This window comes from Sparus aurata, chromosome 22 (genome assembly GCF_900880675.1).
Source record: "Sparus aurata chromosome 22, fSpaAur1.1, whole genome shotgun sequence".
NCBI lineage: Eukaryota > Metazoa > Chordata > Actinopteri > Spariformes > Sparidae > Sparus > Sparus aurata.
Genome location: NC_044208.1, coordinates 22626335 through 22650994, shown reverse-complemented (window position 1 = coordinate 22650994; position 24660 = coordinate 22626335). Strand labels below are relative to the sequence as shown.

The window sequence follows — 24660 nt, the reverse complement described above, 5'->3', positions numbered from 1 at the left end:
GGTCGAACATTTTCAGCATGTGGATGAACCTCCAGCTTTTCCACTGTATATACGAGCAGCATGACTTTAGCGATATGCAACGTGACTGCATCCGTAACAGCTGTCCACCGGGCCGCTTTCTTGTCATACGGGACACAATTATTACATGATTCCGCTAATGTTGGCTGCTTTAAAGCGGGTGCTTGTGGGCTGCCGCGGTTTTCTCGTAGTGAACAACAAGTGTCCCACTGTGATCCAGGCGTCTATTTGAGATGCTGAAATAAATGGTTTGGTCCGCTGCCTTTAGTTGCAAAAGCCTTTGAACAAACTTTGCAGCGGACGGTGGTTTGTTCGAGGCCCGACGCTACAGAACCAAACTACTAACGAGACAGTGACTTTTTAGGAACGAACTCTGCTCGCTGCATGTTGTGTTTGTTTCTCTGTGGAAAGTCAATGCAAGGAGGCCAGAGCCCACTATGAACTACGGGAGCCCGCAAGGAGCGGCGGCGGAGCAAGTTAAATATAACATTGATTTTCATTTTTTAAAATCGTCCTGAAACAAAAACTCGAATTAATCGATTTTGCCGATTTATCGCCCAGCCCTATAGGTGCTTGTGTAATCAATATAGTGTAGGCCTAATTTTTTTTTTTTAATTAGGACTACATCATTAATTGAAATGTTATTGATATTGCAATTACTGCCAAATTCAAAATAAAAAAAGCAGAATCTGCATCTTTGTTTAAAATCTGTAACCATTTCATTGTGTATTCGTTAAAATGCCAACAACTAACACCATACTGGTTACACTAATGACTAATACCCCTGAACACAACCTCACTCAACGATACCATGTTCCAGGACAACTTACACTTCCCACTGCAAGCTGGAGGAAATGAAGTAAAGAGCCGTCTTTGTGCCGACGGTTGAGCCGCACTCAGAAATCACACCGCGCTTTCTCTGGGGTCCATCAGGTTGCTGGGAAACAGATCAGAAGACACAAACAAAACAAAACAAAAAAGTCAGAAACTAAAAAGAAACAGGTAAAGTATAATTACCAGCACATTGGTGAATCAGTCAAGTGGAAGTTTACAATTCATGTCTGATAATGAACTTTATTTGAATTATTGACATTAAAGTAGCTTCTTCTGGGGCACCAACTGGCTCAGTTGGTCGAGAGGGCGGCCGGGTTCGAGTTCCGGCCTGATCTTTGCTGCATGTCAAACCCTCACACCCTGATTCCTACCTTCTCTGAAGCTGTACTGTCCATACAGCTGCATAAAGTCCGACAAAAACAACCTCCTCTGAGACTATGGTATTAAATCTCTTTAATCCAACTCCTTCAACATGGCCGTTTATAACATCGCGTAACTCTTCCACCTTGTGCCGCAACGCCGCAGACAATACATCACTCGGTTCCCTGACAACTTCTCAACTCATAAATATGACTTTTATTTGTCTATCTTCCGTATTTGAGCACACAGACGTTATTTAGCAACAACGCGCCATGGCCATGATGAGACCTGAGATCCACCCGCCGACTTCATCATCATGGAAAAACACACGTCTTGTGTCACACGATAAAACGATGGAAATAAGACGAAACACACACGTACACGTACCTAATGTGAGCGGAACAACCAGGGAACCTGTCTTCTCACTTGCAATCAAGATGTAAGGTTTCCTGAACGTTAAATTGAGGTTTTAAAATCTCAGCTGTAGAAGAAAAGACGCCACGCTTTCACCGGAAGTGTCGACGGATGACGGTTAGGAGGTTGGGGCCTTCAAAATAAAAGTCTCGTCAGCTTGAGTGCCCTTTACAGGATTTTAGTGAAATACAATATTTTCATGGGATTAGATCAGTGATAGCTTTGTTTCTCAAAACCAGTCTTTAACCTGTAGCCTCTTATATATCCTTATAACATGATCAAATGCAGTTTGATTTTAAGCAACAATTCTATTACAAAACCAAATCCGTTCTGCCTGTTGAAATATCTGTTAAACAAATTAGAATTCTCTTCACACTAAATAAACTTTAAAAAACAGGCATTTATGATTGGTAGAGGCTTTAACTCAGAGTAAAATATAATGAAAGGAAACCAAACTGAGCAGGCTACTTGTTTATTTCAGGAAAAAAACAAAAACACCAAACCACTTAAAGACATTGACTTTTTTTTGCAAGTTATTTAATAGGGAAACTTAAATATTTCATTCTGTCACATCAATCAGAAAACAAATTCAAGATCCAACAAATTAGATTTTTGCAGTAGTGCTAGCATTTGATGCCAAGAGTAGTTCCGTAATATTTTTACAAGCAGCACGGTGAAGGCCTTGAGATAGTCTCTCTAAATAAGGTCTCAACAGGCCTTGATGCTGAATGCAGACTTGCTTTCAACGTCCAAAGTGTATATTTTAACCTTAAAAAATGAGATATAACACAACTAAACAGAAAACCAAGAGTTTAGTCATCTCCTGTAGAGAAGTTTGGCATACCCATTGAAATCTTGACACCTTTAGTACACATTTTAATTTTACATGTGTGTGGGAAACATGTGCAACATGTCAAAATGTTCATTTATCTGTCACTTGTATCAGTAGCCTGCAGCGTTTATGCCAGTTGGAGTTTGTTCAGAAGGCTCTGAATAGTTGGTTTTGCAAGAATCCAAGTTGGAGGAAGGAACTTTGGGCTTCCCTCTCGAGATTCGCCAGCTCCTGGACTGTCGGGGCCAGAGCATCCACGTGACCTTTATAGTTACCACCTAGGCGAGAGCAAGAGGTCTGATGGTCAAGCTCAACATAAAAAAGTCAAATGTACAATACTACAAAAGACTTCAATGCCTCGCAATTATCCATGCAATAACTGTAGATATTTCCCTGTATGGATTGGTTATGATTCCTACAGTCAATGCAATAATTGTGGCTACAACTGCACATCATGCTTGGGCACAGCCATCAGCCACTGTGTAACACTTACCTCCCAAAGCCCTGCGTTGACCATAGGTGACCTTTCCATCAAAGTCATCCACAGGTACTTTGATGTCCGGCTCACACTGGGTGATGGTGCACTTCAGATGCTCCTCTACCTCTGACAGGAGCTGTGGTCAGAAGAAAAGGGAAACAAAAGGAGTTTATAGTTAATGATGGGTGGAGCAGAATTATGTCATACTGGTAGGGACAAATGTTTGTGTGTGTGAGCTTTCTGTGCTTCCAAAATTCAGCAAAGCTTTACTGTTCACTAAGTTTTCTCCGTCTCTGTTCACCTCTTTCTCGTTGTACCAGATGGTGCAACCTCCATCCTCCTTCAGCCGGGTGTTGTAGCAGCCCCTGCCTCGGTTCGGGCAAACGTGGTACCACACCTGCACATGACGACAGATTAAATTACACCCAATTTTAAAAAATAAGCACAATCAAAATGAGGAGTGCAGCTGTGTCATCCATCCTACCTTCTCCTTCTCCATGGCAACCAGTGAGATCGCCAGCCCCATTCTGCAAGTTAAAAGGAAGAGAGAGGATTTTAACTGAATGGGCAGTAAGTCACTGTTATCACTCATTTTCTCTCAGTTGAATCATACTGTCTTAAAACGTACTGTGGAAAATTCCAGGATTCAATGAAGATGCATTTGATGAATTAATCTGAATTTACAAGCAAAATCAAATGATGGACGTCTACCTCTCAGCTCTTCCAACTCTGCCGATACGATGGACATAGTTCTGCTTCTCATCTGGCAGGGTGACGTTAATCACTAGAAAGTAAACATGAGAGTTGTGAAAAATTATGGCATGAAGTGGACTGTCAAATAAAAAAACAGCAAACAGACTGGTTGATGTGTTTCCATGATCGGCTGTGATACAGTGTGGAAATCTAATATCTTTACCATAAGGAACCCCGTGGATGTCGATTCCTCTGGCAGCAACGTCTGTGCAGACCAGGAGCCTCACTTCTTTTCTCTGGGAACACAAGATGATCTTTAAACACTGAGAGACCGGTTGTGCTTGAGAAGCGCATCATTAATTTGTTGTCTATTTTTATTATTTATTTTTTTACCTTGAAGCGTTCCAAGTTAGTTTTCCGCTCATTGGGCTTACGATCACCATGGAGACAAACACAGGAAAACTGGTGGCCTTTACTGTCAGGACCTACAGAAAAGAGACCAAAACTGAGGGCGGATTCGGAGCTTGTTGTGTTAAAGACATAGACTTTGTCATTCTTTTATATTTATATTGTCGTATATGTGTGCATAGAATGGGCGTTGGTACTTTAAAAACTTCGGTCCAGTGATGGCTAAAAAGGAATTTCTCAGTGGTGCCTCTGACTCCTACCTCCTCCTTGCTGGATGAAGTACTGTTCCATGTTGTCACAGTCAATCTTGGTGCGACAGAAGATGATGGCCTGGTCCATCTTGTGCTCTTTGATGGCTCTCACTGCATACTCGCCCTTCAGCACCTTGATGGCTTCTGACCACATTTCTTAAAATGAAAACAAACGTAAGTTGTGACTATTCACAGAATGAAAATGATAATATAAAATCTGCGTTGTTGGTTATGTGATATTCATTGGCCAAACTGTGCTGCCTATTGGCTCATACCTGCAGAATTTGCTCCTGGTCTGGTGTTATCTTTAGCATGGACTTCATCCGTCTATCCAAAGCCAACAGATCAAAGGAGAAAACCTTTGTCAACACGTTATTTCAAGCCTTCACTCAAATCTTCACAAATTGTTTAACAGCAAAGCAAATCCCTGAAATAATAAGTCCACCACGAACTGTCTCCTGAACACGAGGGACTCACCCGGATGTGGTTCTTGCCCAGACGCTCCCAGATCCGATCGCTCTTGGGATTGACAGGTACTACCACATGGTGGACAGTCTCAGGGACAGAGTCCTCTCCCTTCAGGTCCACCCATGTGGGAAAGTGCATTATGCGCTCGGACAGTTTCTTCACGTCAAAGGAATGCAGTGTGGCTGAACAAACAATCACCTGGAAAAGAAGATGGGGACGATTTAACTTAAAGTAATACCTGCAAATCACCATAAGAAGTGTGATTATGTTTATTTTTACTCCAACCATCTTTGAGTTCTGTTGTACTCATTTAATTTTTCCCCATTTCTTTTATTTTGCCTACTTTGTTATCCCATCTCTATTTTTCCACCTACTTAATTAATTTGTATCATTACCTCTGTTACTTCAACTATTTCATGCAAATTATTTTAATCGTCCTTTGTATTTGTATATTTGTATTTGCAAATTGCTTTGTTTTGTCAAAGCACTTTCTAAACCATGTTTTTAAAAGTGCTTTACAAAATAAACTATTATTATCATTTATTATTAAACACAGTGTGCAGTCACAGCTATAGCAGAAGTGCTGGAGTTACATGATTCAGTGAAAAAAACAAAAAACTTAAGTTCAGATGGACTTTGGATCCCATCTTAAACTCTGAGCATAGCAGCAAACAGTGCAGTGAAAGTGGCATTGCTAGTTTCTGACTGACGCATTTGTCCGTTCATGCTCACCACCCACATTGCCTATGTCAGGTTATTCCACACCAACTCACCTTGCAGTTTTTTTGCTTTGGAATACACATATAAAAGAATCAGAAAAATCTATCTCTGAGGGCCAGACTTTAACACCTCAAGAAAAGTATTTGGAGTCAGGTTTTGAAAGGGCCAATCAATTTTTTCAAGGTAATGCGTGGCATGAACAGGAGAAAGTTCTGAATTTTGTGTGAGCTGGCATGGAATGACCTGGTAGCAAATGTACTTGCACCCAACAAAAGTATCTTAAAAGTGATAGTTGGTCTTAAAGTGAGGTGCAGTCATGTGAATTGTTGCTGCATTGCTATCTTGAGGCAGCAGAAAGCAATTCTGCCACCAACCAACAAAAACCTGGTTTGTAGACAATGTCACTGTATTTTTCTTGCTGCAAAAGGGCGCATTATTTAGATTGTAAATTGTGCCTGCGTAGGTGAGTCCATAATGTGTGAACACAAATGATACGTGGACCCATTCCCGTTAAAACAGGGTAACGGCACTCTTAATTTATTTAATTTATGTTAATAACCAAACCATACCTATGATTAATCAAGAGACTAAATGCGTACAAAGCCTTTTTTGCCCTGTGCCTTACCAAGAACACAGATTATGCTCTGTTTAACTAGGAAAAGTGGATTTGGACATGCCCTGAATACTCTTGCCCTGAGCCCCATTAAGCATTGTTTAAATGGTCATCCTATTAATTTCTACCTCCCGTGACTGTGCACGCCTACTGGTACAGTTTGAAGGGGTCTCAAGTTGCATCGCTGAAACGTTTATTGTTATGTACGCAATTCAGTGTCAAGTGTTACCTGCAGTCTCTTGCCATCAGATGTGACCTGAGGGATTTGCTTGTGGATCCTGTTGATGAAGTCTGTATAGCCAGCAGACAGGAGGCCATCCTGAGGGACACAGAGAACACAGATGCTTAAAAAGCATTGCCCATTTTTTGCAAGCATAAATACTTTTGATGCAACTTAGGGGTCATTAAGATACTCCCGATGTGTTGTACATACACACTCATCCAGGACTAGAAAGCGGACTGAGGCCAGGCTAAGCTTCCCGGTGGATATGAGATCGTCCAGTCTGCCGGGTGTTCCCACCACGATATCAATCTATAAGAAGATCAAAAAAGCAGGATAGGGAACAGGGGAACGAGGAACAAAAAAATGAACGTCTTCGTTTATGGATTTCATCACCGTGTGTAACAGTAAACATAATTCACAGATAGCATATGTCACTTACCCCCTGTTCAAGAGCGGCCAGCTGCTCCTTGGCAGCCACACCACCAATCACCAGCAGTTCCCTGCAGCAACAGATTGACAAATGAACTGTGCTGTACAAACAACATTTATAATGAAACACTGGCTCCATCTGATGGTTTAAAACAGGAATTACACATTACAGCATCACTGGTCTTCAAAGGTGCCTACACATGCATTTTCTGCAAAAGTCATGCGTTTTTGGTATGTGTGCCACATGTCGTCGATGCCAGCTCTGTGGAGTCATACCTCAGTTTGGGGTTTTCCACATATTTCTTAAACTGCTTGACAACGTTGAGGGTCTGTTCCGCCAGTTCTTTCGATGGCTCGATGATCAGAGCTTTTGGTGCGTTGGATGTGGCCTTCACCTCACTCACTTTTGCGGTGCCTACACAAACACAGAGCAGAGACAGGTATTCAACATAGGGATATATATCCACTCAGCATTGTCTTAGTGGTGATGTATTCCTAGGTGTAGTAACAGTGGTAAATGTAGCTCTTGTACATTGTTTTGAAAAGGCTTTTATTTTGAAAGAAAATAAATGTGTAGTCTGAACATCAATCATAAAACAAGGTTGCATCCTCTCACCTGTCTGGGAAGATTTTGCTTGGTGAGCCTCGGGGGCCTGGTTCAGGGCAACAAAGCCACTCTTAGGGGCATTCTTGAAGTCTTCTCCTCCAAAGTTGAACTTCAGCTCTGCATTCTGTCAGTCAGACAAGGAGAAGGTCAATTTGCATGGTGCAAATCTGGCACGCGTTTGATTGTTTTCTACGTTTATATCAATGGGATACCTTGAGCACACAGGAGGCAAAGAAGGGCTGAGTCTTGACGTGTTGCGGGAGCTCAAAAGCCAAACCCAGGTCATTACCTGAGAGAAAAAAACAAACGGAGCAACAAGAAGAAAAAGGGGCAAAGCAACATGAGCAACTTTGCCATCTACCATCAACTCCACATGTACCATATAACCACAACAATAGGAAACATCAATCTATCATTATTAAAATACTGAGACAGCACCATTTTTAGAGAAGGAAATTTGGCCCTTGTCTAGATCCAGGTAGCATCCAATTGTGTCATGCATGGTAAACTCCTGCAAAGAGGGCAGACAACAAAGAGAAAACATGTTTAAAAAATATCCTCACAATTCTTTATTAATCCAATGTCATTTTCAGTTATTAACCATTACCTCTCCGTAGCTGTCAAACTGCTTGTTGTTGGATTTCTTTCCAGTTCCACCGAAACCAAAACCGTACTTATCAGTTCCTGGGAAGAAAAAGAGTTCAGGATTAAATTACTATTTCACTGATAAAGACTATCTTAGCTGTTGCCTGTTCTGCTGCACGGAATTTGTAAAGAGTGGAAGAGCATACCCAAGTCGAGAGCTGCCTGACTGGTAGACCAGCCAATGCGACACAGACCCTGGTCGTGGCAGGTGACCTCGTAGTAGTACTTCCCTGGACACAGAAAGAAATAGACAAGGACATGGGACAGTTACAAAAAAAAATAATAAAGATCTGTTCAACTGTATATAAGTGTAAGTTGTACTGAAGTCTGAAGCTATTTGAAAGTACTTATGTGCACTACAAACCTTTGGTGACGCCTTTTGTGGAGCGACAGCCATGCCACTCTTTAAACTCCCGGCTCTGGCAGCACAATCCATCGGGACCGATTGCTGTACAGGGAAAAGAAAAATGACAATAAGGAGAGGTGACTTATAACAAAAGCTGAATTTATAAAATTCCTTCAGACTGGGCCAGGTTATTTTTCTCCTCTTACCGAAGGCTGTACTGCGGTCATAGGGATTCATCTGCCAACTGTTGAAAACTGAACCAAACAAAGCAGGTTAAATATCTGCAAATCACTGCCCACTGATGACATCATGTGTATTGTGATGGTTCCTCAATGAAGACACTGTCCTGACTAGCTCTACTGGAGCAGAGAGGTCTGCACAATGTTAAGTTTTAGCAAGCTTGTCAAGCACACAGACTGCAACCACATCATTCTTTAAATGGTCTCACTGGCTCCTCCAGTCTTGATGGCGGCTCTGCCCTTCTTGCCCTCCTGCTGATCCTTCAGGGTCTCATACACGATCTGAATCACTGGGATACTGAAGGCCTGAGGATGAGATGTACGACTCCTTAGTTTTCTCATGCAGGGTGAAGGCTTAATGCTTGGTTAAAAATGCAAACTGCAAAGGTAAAGTTGTATTTTTAAAGTTGTGTGGCTGTCTAGTACTTACACCCGTTTTGCCACTACCAGTTTCTGCAGCCTGGAAAAAAACAAAATAAAAACAAAAATGAGATGTAAAACAACATATGAAGGAAAAGTAGTTGCCAACAATTTTAATTGATTGGTCCTATCAGTCAAAATGTCAAACATTTGTTGGCCCCAGCTTCTTAAATTTAAGGATTTGCTAAGTTTTTGTTATTCATTCTAGAAAATGAAGACTGGTTTGGGTTTTGGAGTGTTAGCTGGATAAAAGAAGCAATATTTTTGGATTATTAATTAGTTGCAGCCATAATAAGTGTCTGAGACAGTGACAACGATGTAGACTTACCATGAGAACATCTCCTCCACCAAGAATAAGTGGAATAGACTCTGCCTGGATGTCAGTGGGTAGTCTGAAATCCAGTGATTGAAAATATGTCAGTAACAGGTAACAGGGAACAACAATACGGACAGATATCACAATATAGGCATGACTTTGCAATATTCATGTGCCCGTCAGCAGCCGAGTCTGAGGTTTGCTCAGTGACTTACAGCCAGTCCAGCTCTTCCACAGCCTGAGCGATTTCAGGCATAACGCCCATCTCTGTTGAGTAAAAACAAACATATTTAATAATTCAGTAAGCGCATATAGCTTCTAAAGTAGTCCACTGTTCAATTTAAGTGAGAATTCTACGTCGACAATTTGAATTACATCATAAAACTCTCACCAGAAAACGCTGCCATTGCTGCTACTGCTAGTGCAACACAACCGGATGTAACGTGTTCAGAATCTTCGGCTCGGTGCAACTCGCTTAATGGACTCCCCCGGCTTCATTGGTTCCGGGTAGAAAACACCTTTTAAAATACAGTAATAATCACTCTACAAGTTGCATGTGGCGTAAGCAATAAAAGCACATATTCGCCATGTTTTATAATGGCCTAATATGTATATTTAAGTCGCGGAACTGTTTTACCTGAGCAGTTAGCTACAGTTTTCAAAAGCGGTAACGTAAGATATTTTGTCCTCTGTCTCTCGCCGTAGACTTTTGACAGCTGCTCCACGTAAACATGGCTGAAGAAAGTCTAATTGAAGACGAAGATGAAAACATTTTATACGATTTACTTGTCATTACTGAATGGCCGCCAGAGACGGACACGCAGGTCAGTCAGACTCGCATTTGTGTTCGCTTTCGGGACAGTATGAGGGTCTTTTGTTTAACTTTAAGTTGAAAAAATGCCCGCGGAAAGTCAACTCTAATCAGTTGCATGGGGTCTGCCGCTCAAAGCCACGTAGCACAAACATACGTTTCATTGCTGGCCGAACTCTCCTATTCTTATTCCGGCACATAGTCTAATTTTCACTTTTCATCATAATCATTCATGCAGTGGGAAGTTAAGTTTAATATATACGCCTGCGTTCAAATTTTGATCCAGTTAGCTAGCTAGCTAAGAAGTATGTGGTTGCTGGACTTGTGCTGCTATACATTAATAAAGTTACTCTGGCAACAGGAGGATAGCTTGTCCGTTAGGCTGTCATTTGAAGTTCAGTGTTAGGAAACAATGAGTGATGACCTCCACACAATTTTGGTTGTCGAAGGAAACGAAATGAATGCTAAGCTCACCTGTAACTCTCTAACATTTATAGCTGCGAGGCAACAAGGAGCACAACACATCACTTATTGCAAAAGCAGTTACTGGTAAGTTCTGTTATTTCACTCATTTTCAGGTCCTTTATGTAATTGAGCAGGACCCTAAATCCACTCCAACTTCAATAACAATGCTGCCACATGAACTTTAGTTTCTGATCTTAATTTAGAAAGGTACATGAGACCTTTTATGCAGTGATAACCATGCCATGATAACACTGTTCCAATTGTTTCTTACAGGGCCATTTCGCTTAATCTTGCACTACTTGTGGTACAGGTAAGTTTATCATTATCATGCTGACAGGTCAGGGCTGTATGCTCTAACATGCCACACAGAATTCAGAGGTGTCTGACATGCATACTCCACTTATAGATAACAGTTTCTGACCGCAAATTTATGTTCAAATCTGTTCATTTATGAATACAGAAGAGGGAGAATGCATATCTCATCCGCTGACTAAGAAAATCCTATCCAAGAACCAACACTAACATTCTACAAAACAACTTATAAAATATCTGGATCTTCAAGATTTAAAAAGTCTGTTCTGGTGACATTCTTTTATGGTTTGCTAGTCAAAAATCAGTATGATACAATGAATGTGTGAGGAAATATTGCTGAGTCAAATTAAATGTGCTACAGCACCACAAAAACTGAAGGCGAAATCCAAGTAAAGCCACATTTGCTGGTTCTGACATTAGATCAAAAACAATCATATCCTTTTAGATGTAAGCTGAAGTTAGGATATTAATGTAATTTATTTTGGGAAATGGTGAGACGGGTTGTAACTGAAAACACATGACAGTGAAAGCTCAAACAGATAAGGGCATAGTAGAGATGCAGTGTGAATCATATAGCCTCAGGCTCAAGTGCCAAATGCACTGAACGCTCTAGCTTAACAATTTTGTGTGCGAAAAAGGGGCCACGTTATCCCAGGGTCCACTCTTAGCCCAAGGCTCAGGATAGCCCTGGGCAAAGAGTATGCCATGTGAAAGGACCTATGGCAGACAGCATTTCACAGCCCCCCCCTTCCAACTCAGATTAGAAAGACAGTTTGTCTTGTTGCAACAGATGTGTGTACACTACACTTTAGCAGAGACTCTACCACGCTTGGCTGATCAGCACCTCTTGAAATATTCTGCAAAAAAGTGTTTTGGAGAGAATCCTGTATTTATTTGTTTCCAAAGGTTTTATTTAGCAAAAAGAAACCTGACCTCGTTCACCCTGCTTTCACTGCACAGTATCTATTGGAACGTGTTAACCGATGACACGATGTGGCCTGCAGAGGGTTCTGTAATGCTCTCCTACAAAAGGCCTGCTTATCCTCTCAGCAGGTGGTGAGCTGGCACCATCAATAACCACGTTAAATATTTAAGAAGTCCTCTAGCAGCGCTTGCCTCTCAGCCCTCCTTCTCTTTATGTCGATGAGGAAGGATCAGGAGTTATATTGAATTTTACAAAACAGTGTGGGCAGCCTGCCCTCCACATGCTGTGATATTTGCTGAAGGCGGGAGAACAGAAGCTCCCGGCGCTTTTGTTGTAGCCCAGCCAACAGAGTAGTGCAGCACAAAAATGATAATGAGCTTTTGAAGACATATTTTGACCAGCAGATTGAAACAGTCCAATATCATGGATAGGGCAGTTCCCAAAATGCCCCAATTTACCTTTCAGATCCAATTTAATAAAAGAATTATAGAATTTGAATTGAATTGAATAGACTTTTTTTGTTTCATTTCAATTTTGAGGTAACATAATTTAGATGACAATTGATTTAATTTGATAACTAATATTGATAACTCTATTGAACTTTCAATTGAATTTATTTCATTATATTTTTGATATTTAATATCCTCTTTTTAAATAAAATTTGACTTAATGTAATATCATTTATTTGATAAAATACATTTATTTGATTGTGTAATGTTATGTAATTTAATGTTTAATTTAATTTATGTCTATTTAATTGTGTTTAATTTAAAGGTTTTTTGTGTAGCCTAATTTAATTTAATGTTATTGAATCTTTCATTTAAATGAATGCTCAATTTGATTACATTTAAATGTTTTTAATCAAATCAAATCAAGTTGTTGTTCTGTACTGATGACATTTTAGTTCACACTGTTGACTGATCACCTGTCAATCACTGACTGTCGACATCGTGAATAAGTATGACAGGATCAACCCTGCTGCTTATCTTTTCTCTGTAGTTCTCTGTCTCTCAGTAAAAGTTGCTTTCAGCAGCTCTAAAGAGGAAACTTTTTGCTTTTAGCGCCTTTTAAAAGGACTCCTTGTTGTTAGATAAGACACTTACTGTGTGCTGCCCCTGTGTAACAGTTATTAACATTTTTAATCTGTTCTGTAATGTTCTTGCTCGTTTCGTTCGTTTGATTTTGGACCCATCAGCCCCTCCAGCTCGTCTCTGCCTCTCGGTCTCGTCCGCCAGGCGAACAAGCAGATCAACTGGCAGCTGGTGCTTGCAAGGTGCAGCACAGACACACACTCACACACAACACACTTTCTCTTTGTGATCAATACTTGAATATAGCCTACTTTGTTGCTGACGTGCACTAAGCCATGCCCTCCTCTTATTTTCTCTTCCTTTTTTTTGGTCCATCCCCTGACCAATCATTTAATTGTACTCATTATAGGAGACGAACCAAGTAGAGAGGCGTTTTTTAATTGGCTATCGATTCAGCCATGTAAGACAGTGTTAAGCACGGTCAAATGATGCTGCGGAAGTCTATTAGTCTGATGTGTTTGATACTTCCATTTAGTTTCTGTCTGCCCTTAAATCTTTTCTTTCTCGTTCCATACCCCTCTGAAGCTATCTTTGCTCTTTAATGCCCCCAATTATTATTGTTTCTCCTATCTCAAATCCTTCAAACGTCGGCACCTATTCCAGCCTTTTTTCTCTTTCCAAACCACCTGCTTCACACAAAAAAATGTTCTTTTACTCATCGGCACCGGTAAATGTGTCTCATCCCGTGGCTTTTTTTCATCTCCCACTTTTTAAAACACCAGTCGTGATGACATTTGTTCACTTCTTTTCCCCACTTTGCTCCCCTCAACTTCTGCACACTTTGCCTTCTCTCTCAGTTCTTTCTTTCTCCTGTTCACTCCTGACCGTTCTCTTGTTTTCTCCTCAGTAATGGCAAACTGCTGGCAGTGGTTCAGGACCAGTGTGTGGAGATTAGGTAATTATTGAACTCTATCCCACTGTTTGAGGCACTCTGTCTGTGTGTGTGTGTGTGCGCGAGGGATAGAGAGCCTTTTAATTAATGGGGTGATTCATCATGTCGGCCTTTAAATAAAAAAAAAAAAAAAAAAGAGCTGCAGCCTGGGCTTGTGCATAAAAGGATTAAGACTTTTTCTTCAAGCATCAATACAATCAGTAATAACACAATCAGACATAGCAAAGAATATGGGAGTCGGTTTAGCATACCTTTTGTTGCTTCTTTTTGATACTTCAGGCAACATAAAATTAACTCAGGCGATTTGAAAATACCACGGCTCCCTAAATGTTTTCATCTGTTTATGCGTCTGCGTGACAGGGCTGGAGAAAGAGACCAAAGCATGCACACACACGTTTGTTTGTGCTGATTTTCAGTGGTTGTAATTATTTTCAGACACCATCCAATTTCCCCCTCATACAGGGAAAATGCACTCGCTCAGCAACACGCCCTATTGACACGATGTAATGCTTTAAATGGAGCAAAATTGAAATGGAAAAATCAATCGCAGTGGACCACATATACAACTACGTCTTGCTCTCCAGAAGCTAACAAGACGCAAATTCCAAAGGCTGTTTCTTTGTTGACCTTTTGGGTAATTGGGATGGTTTTCATGCACGTATCGATATGTAAAACACGGTATGTTTCTGTTGTTTAAATTGTTTTCTTGGCCTCATACTGTGGGCTTCTCCTGTGTCGTTTGTTCACACCACTGTTGTTTAATCAAAAAGTGTTTTATAGCCTTGTTTCATGGCATTAGTTGGTGTGAGTGGGTGTTAAGTCAGCTCAAGGCCTTATCCATTGAGCTCTGGTAAGAGTCTGTCTAAACACTACTCTCAAGGCCTTTTCTGCTTGATCTATTGAGCTACTTCACCGGCTGCTATAACCCACCTTACACCAGGTCATGTAAGGTTTGGGTGTGAAATCCTCTCATCCTGTCTGTGTGTTTGTGTGTGTTTGCTCCTCAGGTCTGTGAGAGATGACTTTGGATCAGTCATTGGGAAATGCCAGGGTAAGACCCCGTCTCCCTGTTTTTATCAATCACTTACTGTAAATGGCTTTAAATCACCATAGCTCACCTCACTAAGCACCCCATTTGCTGTATGAATGTACTGGTAACTGCTGTGCGCTGTAGTGAGTGCAGTGTGAGTGTGCCTTAAGCCCTTCATGTTGATATAGGAGAGTTATATTGTTTGTGACCTTGTTCTGTATATTGAAGTTTGAGCAGTTTCTGTGTGAGAGTAAAATAGAATACAGAGCATGTTTGATATGGCAGAAATGATTATCATAATCTAAAAATAATAATTTTTTCAAGGTCAATATATAGCACGATATGGTGAATGTGGACAAAATCACATATTACTACTAGGTCAGCAACTAGCAATTATTTGTATTGTCGATTATTCAGTCCATTATTTCGATTAGTTGTTTGGTTTATAAAATGCCTTAAAATGGTGAGCAATGTCGAGCAGTGTTTCAAAAACAAAAAAGACAATTGTCCTCAGTTGTTGTTGAATGTTGAATAGTTGGTAACTAATCATCAAATTGAATAGCCGTTGTAGCTTCGCATATGACATGATCAACGTGATGTTGAGTGAAATTAACTGTGGCCCACTGTCAAAAATTAAATAAGAACAAAAGGGCTTCACATTTGTTAGATAAAAATGTGAGCACCTGTTCTAGTTGGTATTTGATAATAGTTCACTTCAAATCATCGACATTTAGAAAGGTGTTTCTTTTTCAGAGCCAATACCGATTAATCAGTATTTAGAACCAGTTTGGAGTAAAAACAAAAATCTGGGTTTCAAATTTAGATTAATCAGTGATTGAATGCAACTAATGCAGACAACTTGGAATTCAAAAATGTCCGACCTCCCGCTAGAAAAAGTAAAACTGACAGCACTCCAAGTTGGAATTCCTACTTGTAACAGATCCATCTACCCCGTCTGACTTCAGCTATGATAAATGGGTAGGATGTATTTGTAGACTACAGAGTTTGTATTAAGTGAGTGATTGGAATGTTTAGATACGTTTCCAGATATAAAAGTGGCATAACATAAAATGTACGAACAATTAGAAGAAATAAAAAAAAAGACAAACAAACCCACAACAGATTCTGATAATCCATAATTACGATAAAGATATGTTGCACAAAATCGAATTGGAAAAAAATTGAATAAAAACATTATTCTCCAACCTGAAGCCAAGTTAATCTTTGTTCTCACTCCAGGCACCATAGAAGAAGAGAATGAGGCTCAGTCTCAAACCATCCATTTCCTAAATACTGCACTATATTTACTGGCCACCGTCGAAATGTATGCACTATATAATGACCTTAAAATTTTACCCAAAAATGTAGTATCAGTGGTATTTACACTACTGTGTGCTTCAAATCCCACAATACATTGTGTCACATTTTATGGAGTTGTGTGACACTATACGTCTCAGTTGTAATATAAAATGATCATGAAATGAAATTCAGTCCTTCGCTAAGTAGAGGAAAGTAATTAGTGTCTTCTCTTTAGGAGGTAGTGACTAAACGTTCTGGACACAGCTGACATTTGTCTTTGGTCTCTGTGGGGATGCTGATTAACTTGTAGTCTCAATCTACAGTATCTATAGATGTTTGAACACATGTGCTTTGAGTTTGTTTCAAAGAGAAATATCGACCATGGCGGCTAATTGGATTGTGTGAGAGAGATCGTAAACAGCAGCACAGATAATCACCCTCACCTCCATCACTGCCACTCATTAAACCGAGCCTTGTAGTGGCTGATAAAAAATAAATAGACTTGATAGTTTGGTCAGTTTTTAAAATGCCCTGCTGTGCTGCTTTGAATTGTTTTTATTGAGTCTCAACTTTTCTTCAAGCTGAAAAGTTTTGATTGATACCAAAGTTAAAACACTTGGATGTTTAAAAATGACATATTATTGATTTATTGGTGCAGTTCTTTTACTTAAAGCTGCACCTAGCAACTGATCCACTTGATATGTATAATGTAAAAGAGGGAGTGTGTAGTGATGAACCCAATGTGTGCTACCTGCCCAGTACAAACAGCAGCATGCTAAAGTTAGGAACTACCTGGTGAACATTTTAGAGCATGTGGCTGCTGAAGAGGCACATTTTTTCCCAGTGGAGTTGGTGGAGACCAAAAACAGAGCTAAAAGGAGAGTAAATATTCAACTTACATTCATCAGGAATGGAATCATGGCTCAGAATGAATGCTAGTAGACCAGAGTTGCATGTCACTCCCAGATGGGATGCTCAAAATGTCCTGTTGCTGTGTTCCAGGTGAGAAGTAGTGTTATCGTAGGAATTCTGACAAATCGTTATAATTTCACTGCTTCCTGATTGATCAGCACCTGGGCCATATTTCTTTTTTTTAGAATTATTATTTTTTTTTAGAATTAATGTACACATTTCCTATTACACAGTAATGTTAGCTGGGAAGTGGTGCTAACATTAGCTGTCTTCTAATGGAAGTTAATTGGCTATCTAATATTTTTCCCTGTCCGTTTTCCTTTCAGTTGCTATTGCTAATTAATCAGGAAGCGATAAAGTGATAATACTTTGTCAGATTTTCTACCTTCATAAGACTTGCAACCAGGAATTATAACAGTACTGCATTTGAGTTTCCCACAATGAGTGGGACATCAGAGAAAAGTGGCCACCATTTATATGGTCTATGTTGCTCTTTGTTTGCCAGATGTGTAAAGGTTGGCTAACATGGTCACGTAACGGCTTTATATGGTAATGTTTTGATGTTCATAAAGTAAAAAATGCCAAATAATTCGATTAATGTAGGTTTAAAAGAGCCATACCATTTTAGAGACACTTTATATAGAATTCATGAATGTATGACTTTTATACTGTGTGGCTGTAGCATCAAAAAAGACTGCCAAGAATGACTCGCATCACTTGATGAACTGGCTGAAAGCAGCGTTCACAGGGCTTTTCAAAAAGATCTATGCAATCAAAAATCCAAAGCCATCAGAATGATTTAAAAAGGAGCAGTTATGAAAAGTCTACATTAAGTGAATCACCTTAAAGAAAAAAATAGAAGCCTGCTTTTTGTCTGGATTATTTTTTTTCCTGCTTTCACACACGCTCCATACAAAACCCAAAAAACAAAGCTCCGAGTGAAACTTGTGTGGCTTGTGGCGTTATTTCCCATCGCCACTCCTCGCCTCTTTTCATTCGTTTTTTTTCCCTCTCATCGTCGTCATCTTTCCCACCCCTTCTCCGTCTCCCTGTCTTCCTCTCTCGCACTTTATTTGTTCTGCTCTGGCTAGCCGTCATTGTGGTTGCCGTTGTTCTAATGGTTCATAGTGTGGATAACAGTAGCCCCTGGGCCCGTGTAAACCCCAGCCTCCCTCCTCTTTTTCATTCTATTCCATCTCCCCTTTTCATTTTACTTTTACTTCATTTCATTTCACGGAGATTTGTCCTAATGGATTTTGCTGTGATCCTGCCTTCAATGGCATTTGCTTTTAATGGAGGCGCGTGCATGTGCGCGATTGTGTGCGTCACTGCCTCTTTTTGCCCGTGTGCGCGAATGCGTCGGTGCATCTGCACCTGTGTATCACTCTATGTCTCTTTCTCTCCCTCCCCTCCCCTCCCCCCCGTCTGCTCCTGTTACACTGGAGTCGTCTCCCACCCCCGTACATAATTCATAAGTGTTGAGCTCTGATAAATGCATCTGCGAGGCTTTAGATAGAAGGCTTCTATTGGGTCGTTGGGGTGTAATTCTCCCCAACGTCTGCCCCCGCCATCGCTGGGAGGAGAAAGAAAAAGAAAAAAATCAGGACAGTAGCATCCAATTTTCCAGCTCCCCAAAAAAGCCATCTATGTGGAAATGGAGCCCTCTCAGCCCCAGAACAACATACTGTATACAATTCATAATGGGCGTGAGAGATAGGAAGGGGAGGCAATGTGAGAGTGGAATAGAAAGAAAAGATTGAAATAGGAAGCAAAAGAACAAAAACAGGACAGAGGAGATGCTTGGTACGTATGGCTCTCATAATGGCTCCATGTTCTTGTCTGCTCCTCCTCAGCCGAGAGTCTCTAAGGTGCGTTAAATCGCCTACTTCCTGAGGTGCTCTCTGATACTTAGGCCTTAAAATTTGGGGAGCTATTATTTCTCTCAGTGGGAGCCAGATTCATTGTCTCTCATTCTCATTTTCTCTCTTCTCTCTCTCTCTCTCTCTCTCTCTCTCTCTCTCTCTCTCTCTCCCCCCCCCCCCCCCCCCCTCTCACTCTCTCCCTCGCTTTGTCTGTCTCGCCTCCCACATCCTCCCTCGGTTCTTCATTTAAAATTCTAGTCATACAATATCCGACGCCTCCATTCGTTTGCGGTATTGCCCACCAGGGGTTGCCGCACCGTTCCTCAGCCAAGAAATTCAATACAATAAACGCCAATAGCGCTGTTATGTGATATCAACAAAAACATAACTTCCTTTTCATAACTTTATTGCTTAGCAGACACGGCACCCGTGGTGGCATATTGTGTTTCACGCTGTTCACTGGTGCAGGAATCTGAGTCTGTGCTAAAGGTTGTATCTGATTGTACTTAAATATTCTACTCAGCTGTCATGTAACCAGTGCACAGCGATTGTGCACATGTTTGTACTCAATTTATTCCACATACTGTTTAAATGTGTCATAGGATAATCAGGTATTCAGAGCAGATTTTGGTTCAGAGGCCTGCCAGACTGCCCCAGCTCCTCCGTCAGAGGAAAGCGTGACAGCGAAGCCTTGAGAAAGTGCCAGCAGGCAGGGATGTGCTTTATAACAGCGATATGGTTACACTCACAGCACTGCTGAGCCAGCAGATCGGTAAAACAGTAGCCTTTACTTCAATAAACGCTGGATTTATGATCTCCCTCCCCCCCCCCCCCCGTGCTTCTCATTTTACTCACCCCGCCTTCCTCTCATCGTACGTGTGACCGCGTCTTTGAGGGACAATTATTGAGATGTATTAGTCCAGCTATCCTTCATAGATGAATTAGATTGGTCCTTAGACACACTGTGTTGATGTATGGCATTAGCTCTATCCTTCTTTTCCCATCTGTATTCATCAGAGGCACACCACAGAACACCAGGGATTATTCACATAGAGTTTTCTACATCTGACTTAATAAGAAATCTTCATCCCTTTCTGTGTTTGTACGAGTTTTCAAGTCCTTTGTTTTTTTTTCCCTCATCTGCCGCAGTGCCAAAGGACCCGAACCCCCAGTGGCGAAAGGTGGCATGGAGCCACGACTGCACCCTGCTGGCCTACGCCGACAGCACCGGCACCGTGCGGCTTTTCGACCTCATGGGAAGCGAACTCTTTGTCATCCCTCCGGTAACCACGCCAGTCTGCCCTCTTTGACGTCACCGAACAACCCCTTTCCCCCCTTAAAGGAACAGTTAACTTAAAGATAAAAAATCAGTCATCTACTTTCTCCTTTGGAAAGTCTTGTGAAGTTTAGAAGTTCCCATAAGCTCAGCAGAGTTGCAGCATTCTCCTGAACAACTGAAGTAGTTGCTGACTACTGAATAAAAACATAAAATGGCTTCAGTGTAACCCAAGTCTCAGCAGGTCCAGAGATCCCATGTTGATTTGAAATTCAGACCACGCGTGAGGTTGTAAATAACCTCTTTTCAAATCAATTTGCAATCTCAGGGCTTCCAAAGACCCGGATTACCCTGGATTTATGTTTTTCAGGAGAGGAAATTTACACTCAGAATTTTATACATATATTAACAATATGTATGAGGTAATAATACAAACTCAGAAATATGTTTTTTTTTCCATAACTGAAGAAACAAGCTGTTCTCAGAGGAAAATAAGTTCCCCAGAACACTGTTTGACACTAGAAAGGTGGCAGGGTCCACCAAATGTAAACCATAAACAGTATGAAATTGTGTCGTGCTTTAAAGGTCACCGTGTTTATTCAGTTCATTCGGGCATGAAAATGAAGAGAGTTTGTTTATTCAGTTGTTTCGGCATGAAAAAAATCTTTCCCTTCTGCTTAGAATTTCTTCCCCTGAAACGACACAATGCCGCTTCAAGATTTTTTTCTTGTGCATTCATTGATGCTAATTATAAGTGATTACAGACGGCATATGGAAACACAGCATCCACTTGGCCTCTCTTCAGCTTCATCTCTACATTCTTCTCAGATGGTTTGGTTACAATATGTTGCGTCTGATATGGATTAGTGTTTACATTGTCCTTAATTTATCTTTGGAAAGTACCACACAGGCTGATTCTGTTCTGTCTGACAGATTATAGGTTGGGTGACATGCAGTTCCTCATCCTGACAAAGTGATTATATGTTACAGCAGGTTTGAAACTTTGCGGTGAAACAGAGGACTCAGACATCCACAGTCGTGGCTCCAGAGACTGATTGAGCCGCGTTCTTCCGTTTCACCGCACCACACATTTTTACTGGGCACTTTGAACCGCCTGTCACCTTTTTGAAGAAAACGTCTCCATGTCAGACGCCCTCTGCTCTCTCTCTCTCTTTCTCTGTCATTCCTGCTCTCTCGTCTCTCTTTCTTCTCCCCGTCTCGCTCGTAGTGTTCCATTCTTTTTCTTCCCCATCCTCACCACCTCTTCTCTTAAATTTTTCACACGCTCCCTAGATCCTCCCTCCCGTCTCCTCCTCAAGCATTTCCCTCATCCCTTGCATGTCTGTCTCCTCGTGCTGCCATTTCAAGTCCATCTGCCGTTCTCCCCCTCACTTTAATGCCCTCTGTGCGCGACATATAATCACTCCCCCATTTCTATCATCATTGCTTCCGTTCCTCCGCCAGCCCTGTCAGAGACTATGAGTGTAGACACTCTCCAGCCACTCTCAGCAGTGATCTTCATTCCTTTAGTGCAACTCTACTTTGTTATGTATCCACAGGATGTGTGTCTGCACACTTACACCACCCGCCCCCCTGCTTCTGCTCTACTGTTACCCTTGTTTGTCACCGTTAAGTGCACACACACTGGTGACCTGCTGCTATTTCTGGAGGAGAGGATGAAAAAAAGTCAATATGACAGAAAGTATGCACGGATGAAAAAAATTAAAATTTGCTCCTCTTTCCCACCTCTCTCACTTTCTATCTCTGCCTCTTATCTTTTGTCCCATGCCTTTCCCGTCCCGTCATTTTCTTTCTTAATCTTCTTTCCTGTCATCTCATATTCTTTAACAAACGCTGCTGTGATGATGTATCTTTGTTGTTTGTCCTTGTAAGAGCTTGGCGGGGGCACAAACTGATAGATAATTATACATATTTCTCAACTCCTTTTGATCTCCCCTTCCATTTACATCAGTCACTTCCGCGCCGCCGCTGACTCTTCTTTCTCATCTCTCTTGATCCAGGCGGTGAGCTTTCCCGGAGATTTCAGTTGTGCGGTGGCGGGCCTGATCTTTCTGGAGTACACAGCCAGCGCCCAGTGGTCAGCCGAGCTGCTCGTTATCACATACGGCGGCGGGCTCAAAAGCTACCTTGTCAGGTGAGAGACAAAACTCCATCACTAATATATGATATTAATGTATAATATGATATGAATTTCAGGGTTTGCAAAGCATCTTTTTATTAGTTACAATTAGGTTCGTTACTAAAAATTTGCACATTTTTTATTTTATATCAAGTTTCATGTCTATATTTTGTGAACTATAATACATTGTTTGTTTAACCAAAAAAAACCCTTTCATTTCTTAAAGGGTCGAAAAATAATTATTGATACCTAAATCTTCACATTAAAAGCACAATATGTAACATTTATTTATTGAAATTAATGAAACCAACTAGACCCACAGTGTTGTATTCTTTGTTTGTTTGTGTAGGCTGCTTAGATTTTGCTAAATGGTTCCAGCATTGTTCAAACCAGGAGAAATCTGTCATTTTATTCAGGACGAACCTTTCAGTGGCGTCATATCCTCTAACCCTAACTTCCTGCAGCAAACCACCAGATGATACTTCCGAGAGTGAGAATGGAAGCTAGCTAGCCACTCTGTTGTTTGCCATTGTGTTTTTGCTCACTCGTAGATAGATTTTCAGTGATAATGGTGGTTATTTCACAATGAAAACAACAACTCCCAGGATCCCAAGCTACCTTGCGAACATCATCAAACTACATCTTTTTTCATTGTTTGGATTTAGAGACCACCAGTGGATGTAGGGCGGCTAGGTCCGTGGATTTAGACAGAGGGCGGCAAATAGGGGGTCTGTTTTGGTCGCCAATTTGCCGCCTCCTAGGGTACACTTATTTCCGCCTCGACTGCTATCTAAATCCGAGGCGTCAATGTGCCGGCCACTGCGTGAGATGGGCGGAGGTGTCAATGACCTGCACTGTTGTGCGACACACAGCTGGGGAGTTTTAAAACCAGGAAACAGCTGATCACAGCAGTCAGTCCATCACTCCATCTGCGGACATCAAGATCAGCAACTGGACATCAAATTAAAAGCCCCCGCTAAGAACCCAGCTCTAAACTCCAATGGGGTGCAATGTAAAGCTCTTATTTTGAAGACAAATTCGTTGTCACTGTTTGCTGCCCAACTTCGTGCTTCACGTCACGTCACATGTTTACGCCTACCCCAGTGCCGGCCAAGTGGCGGCTTTTGGAAAAAGAGGGAATATTACACCTCCCTTTTAGAAAGACAGGGCGGCACATTGCTGCCTTTACCTTGGAGCAAATGTGCCGCCTTTTCTATCTAAAATGGGGTACTAACAGCGATGATCACACTAATATTAAAACAAATCTCTGTTTGAAGTTACAAGTTGAGGAGACACCCACTGATGGAGCCTGAGACGCTTCAGAAGACCTCATCAGTCTGAAGCTGTACAATGGTGACATACAGTCATTGTGAAGGTGTCAGTAAAGATGAGTCACCATGCTGAAAGCTTTACTCTTCTAATGACAATTAAGCTGCTTTTACCACTTACATTTCAACTTCCCTCACCGCTTACAGTTTGACTGACACCTCCAACCCTCTCAGCTCTCGAGGCTTCACCTTTAAACTGTTGCGCAGTTTTGTCGAGCTTACATTTCAGATGTCATCATCTTTCAGTTACTTGCGCTGGCGTTACCTTCCTTTCAAGACTTCACCTCAGCTGACATTAACAGCTCAATTATTCACCTGCACTTTGACTGACGTTGCGGCGCCCTTTCAGTGCTCATTGCGCCATCTCCGCTCCGTGCTTCTACTTGAATCAGCGGGCCAATTTCAATCAGTGTGTGCGCTTGAAAATGTCCACCTCTTTTAGTGCTTTCATGTTGCCCATTTCCTTCCATTTTAGTTCAACTACAAGTTTCTTCAACTACAAATTTCTTACAATGCAAAGTACTTTGAACTGGCAAATTTCACCAGTGTGTACACGCAAACCTTTTTTAACATGCATTGTTATCGTCTGATTTAAATGCATATACTATGTATTCTCAAGTCTAAAGGGCATTGCACCCTACTTGTGGTATGATTTGATGCTGCATTCTTGTCTATATGTAAACATAAGGGGGTGGTTCCCATGCTTGCCAATCCTCATTGGAATACACATTTTGAATATATGAGTAACAGTGACATCTGACGTGCGAGAGCGCGTGTGCCTTCCTCACGGCCCGCACCTTCTCCTTTAATTAAGCATTATTAAATATGCCATTATTTCAGAGTTTTCCCCACTTAATTCTGTATGATTGCCGCAGTCACACCGAGCCACGGTGCGCTGGCACTCCAAGATGCGGGATGAGATTGTGCCTGTGGCTTGAATCTAGATCAGACAACATCCTGCGCTTCCCGACTTCCCCTCAATCCTGTGTGCACAGCCCTGTTT

At 41.3% G+C, this 24660-nt stretch overlaps 2 protein-coding genes across 2 annotated transcripts in view; one reads left to right on the top strand and one right to left on the bottom strand.

The window, feature by feature from the left end:
• Positions 1-2082: 2082 nt before the first annotated feature.
• ddx1 (DEAD (Asp-Glu-Ala-Asp) box helicase 1) lies at positions 2083-9814 on the bottom strand. The gene is made up of 26 exons (XM_030405479.1): positions 9706-9814; positions 9530-9581; positions 9327-9390; positions 9009-9038; positions 8788-8884; positions 8546-8593; positions 8358-8441; positions 8140-8223; positions 7956-8032; positions 7787-7859; positions 7561-7637; positions 7358-7472; positions 7018-7156; positions 6752-6812; positions 6523-6621; positions 6319-6408; positions 4766-4954; positions 4564-4615; positions 4298-4444; positions 4023-4114; positions 3853-3925; positions 3648-3720; positions 3421-3463; positions 3238-3333; positions 2952-3072; positions 2083-2736 (listed from the first exon to the last, which is right to left on the bottom strand). Exons 1-26 carry the CDS (start codon positions 9719-9721, stop codon positions 2606-2608), a joined length of 2223 nt encoding a protein of 740 aa, XP_030261339.1. The 5' UTR covers positions 9722-9814; the 3' UTR covers positions 2083-2605.
• A 191-nt stretch (positions 9815-10005) lies between these two features.
• Positions 10006-24660, top strand: part of nbas (NBAS subunit of NRZ tethering complex) — a 188844-nt gene continuing 174189 nt past the window's right edge. Inside the window, exons 1-8 of the mRNA XM_030405478.1 lie at positions 10006-10138; positions 10623-10674; positions 10864-10900; positions 13023-13100; positions 13766-13813; positions 14818-14861; positions 20063-20196; positions 22211-22344. Of these exons, the coding sequence (XP_030261338.1) occupies positions 10046-10138; positions 10623-10674; positions 10864-10900; positions 13023-13100; positions 13766-13813; positions 14818-14861; positions 20063-20196; positions 22211-22344 (620 nt within the window). The 5' untranslated portion in view covers positions 10006-10045. The remainder of the gene's footprint in view (positions 10139-10622; positions 10675-10863; positions 10901-13022; positions 13101-13765; positions 13814-14817; positions 14862-20062; positions 20197-22210; positions 22345-24660) is intronic.

Excerpts from the sequence above, each read along its gene's own strand:
- ddx1 (XM_030405479.1), bottom strand. Across the intron at positions 9,391-9,529 it reads GTGGAAGAGCTGGACTGGCT|ACTACCCACTGACATCCAGG; the intron begins GTAAGTCACTGA and ends ACTGGATTTCAG. Across the intron at positions 8,885-9,008 it reads CTGGTAGTGGCAAAACGGGT|GCCTTCAGTATCCCAGTGAT; the intron begins GTAAGTACTAGA and ends TCTCATCCTCAG.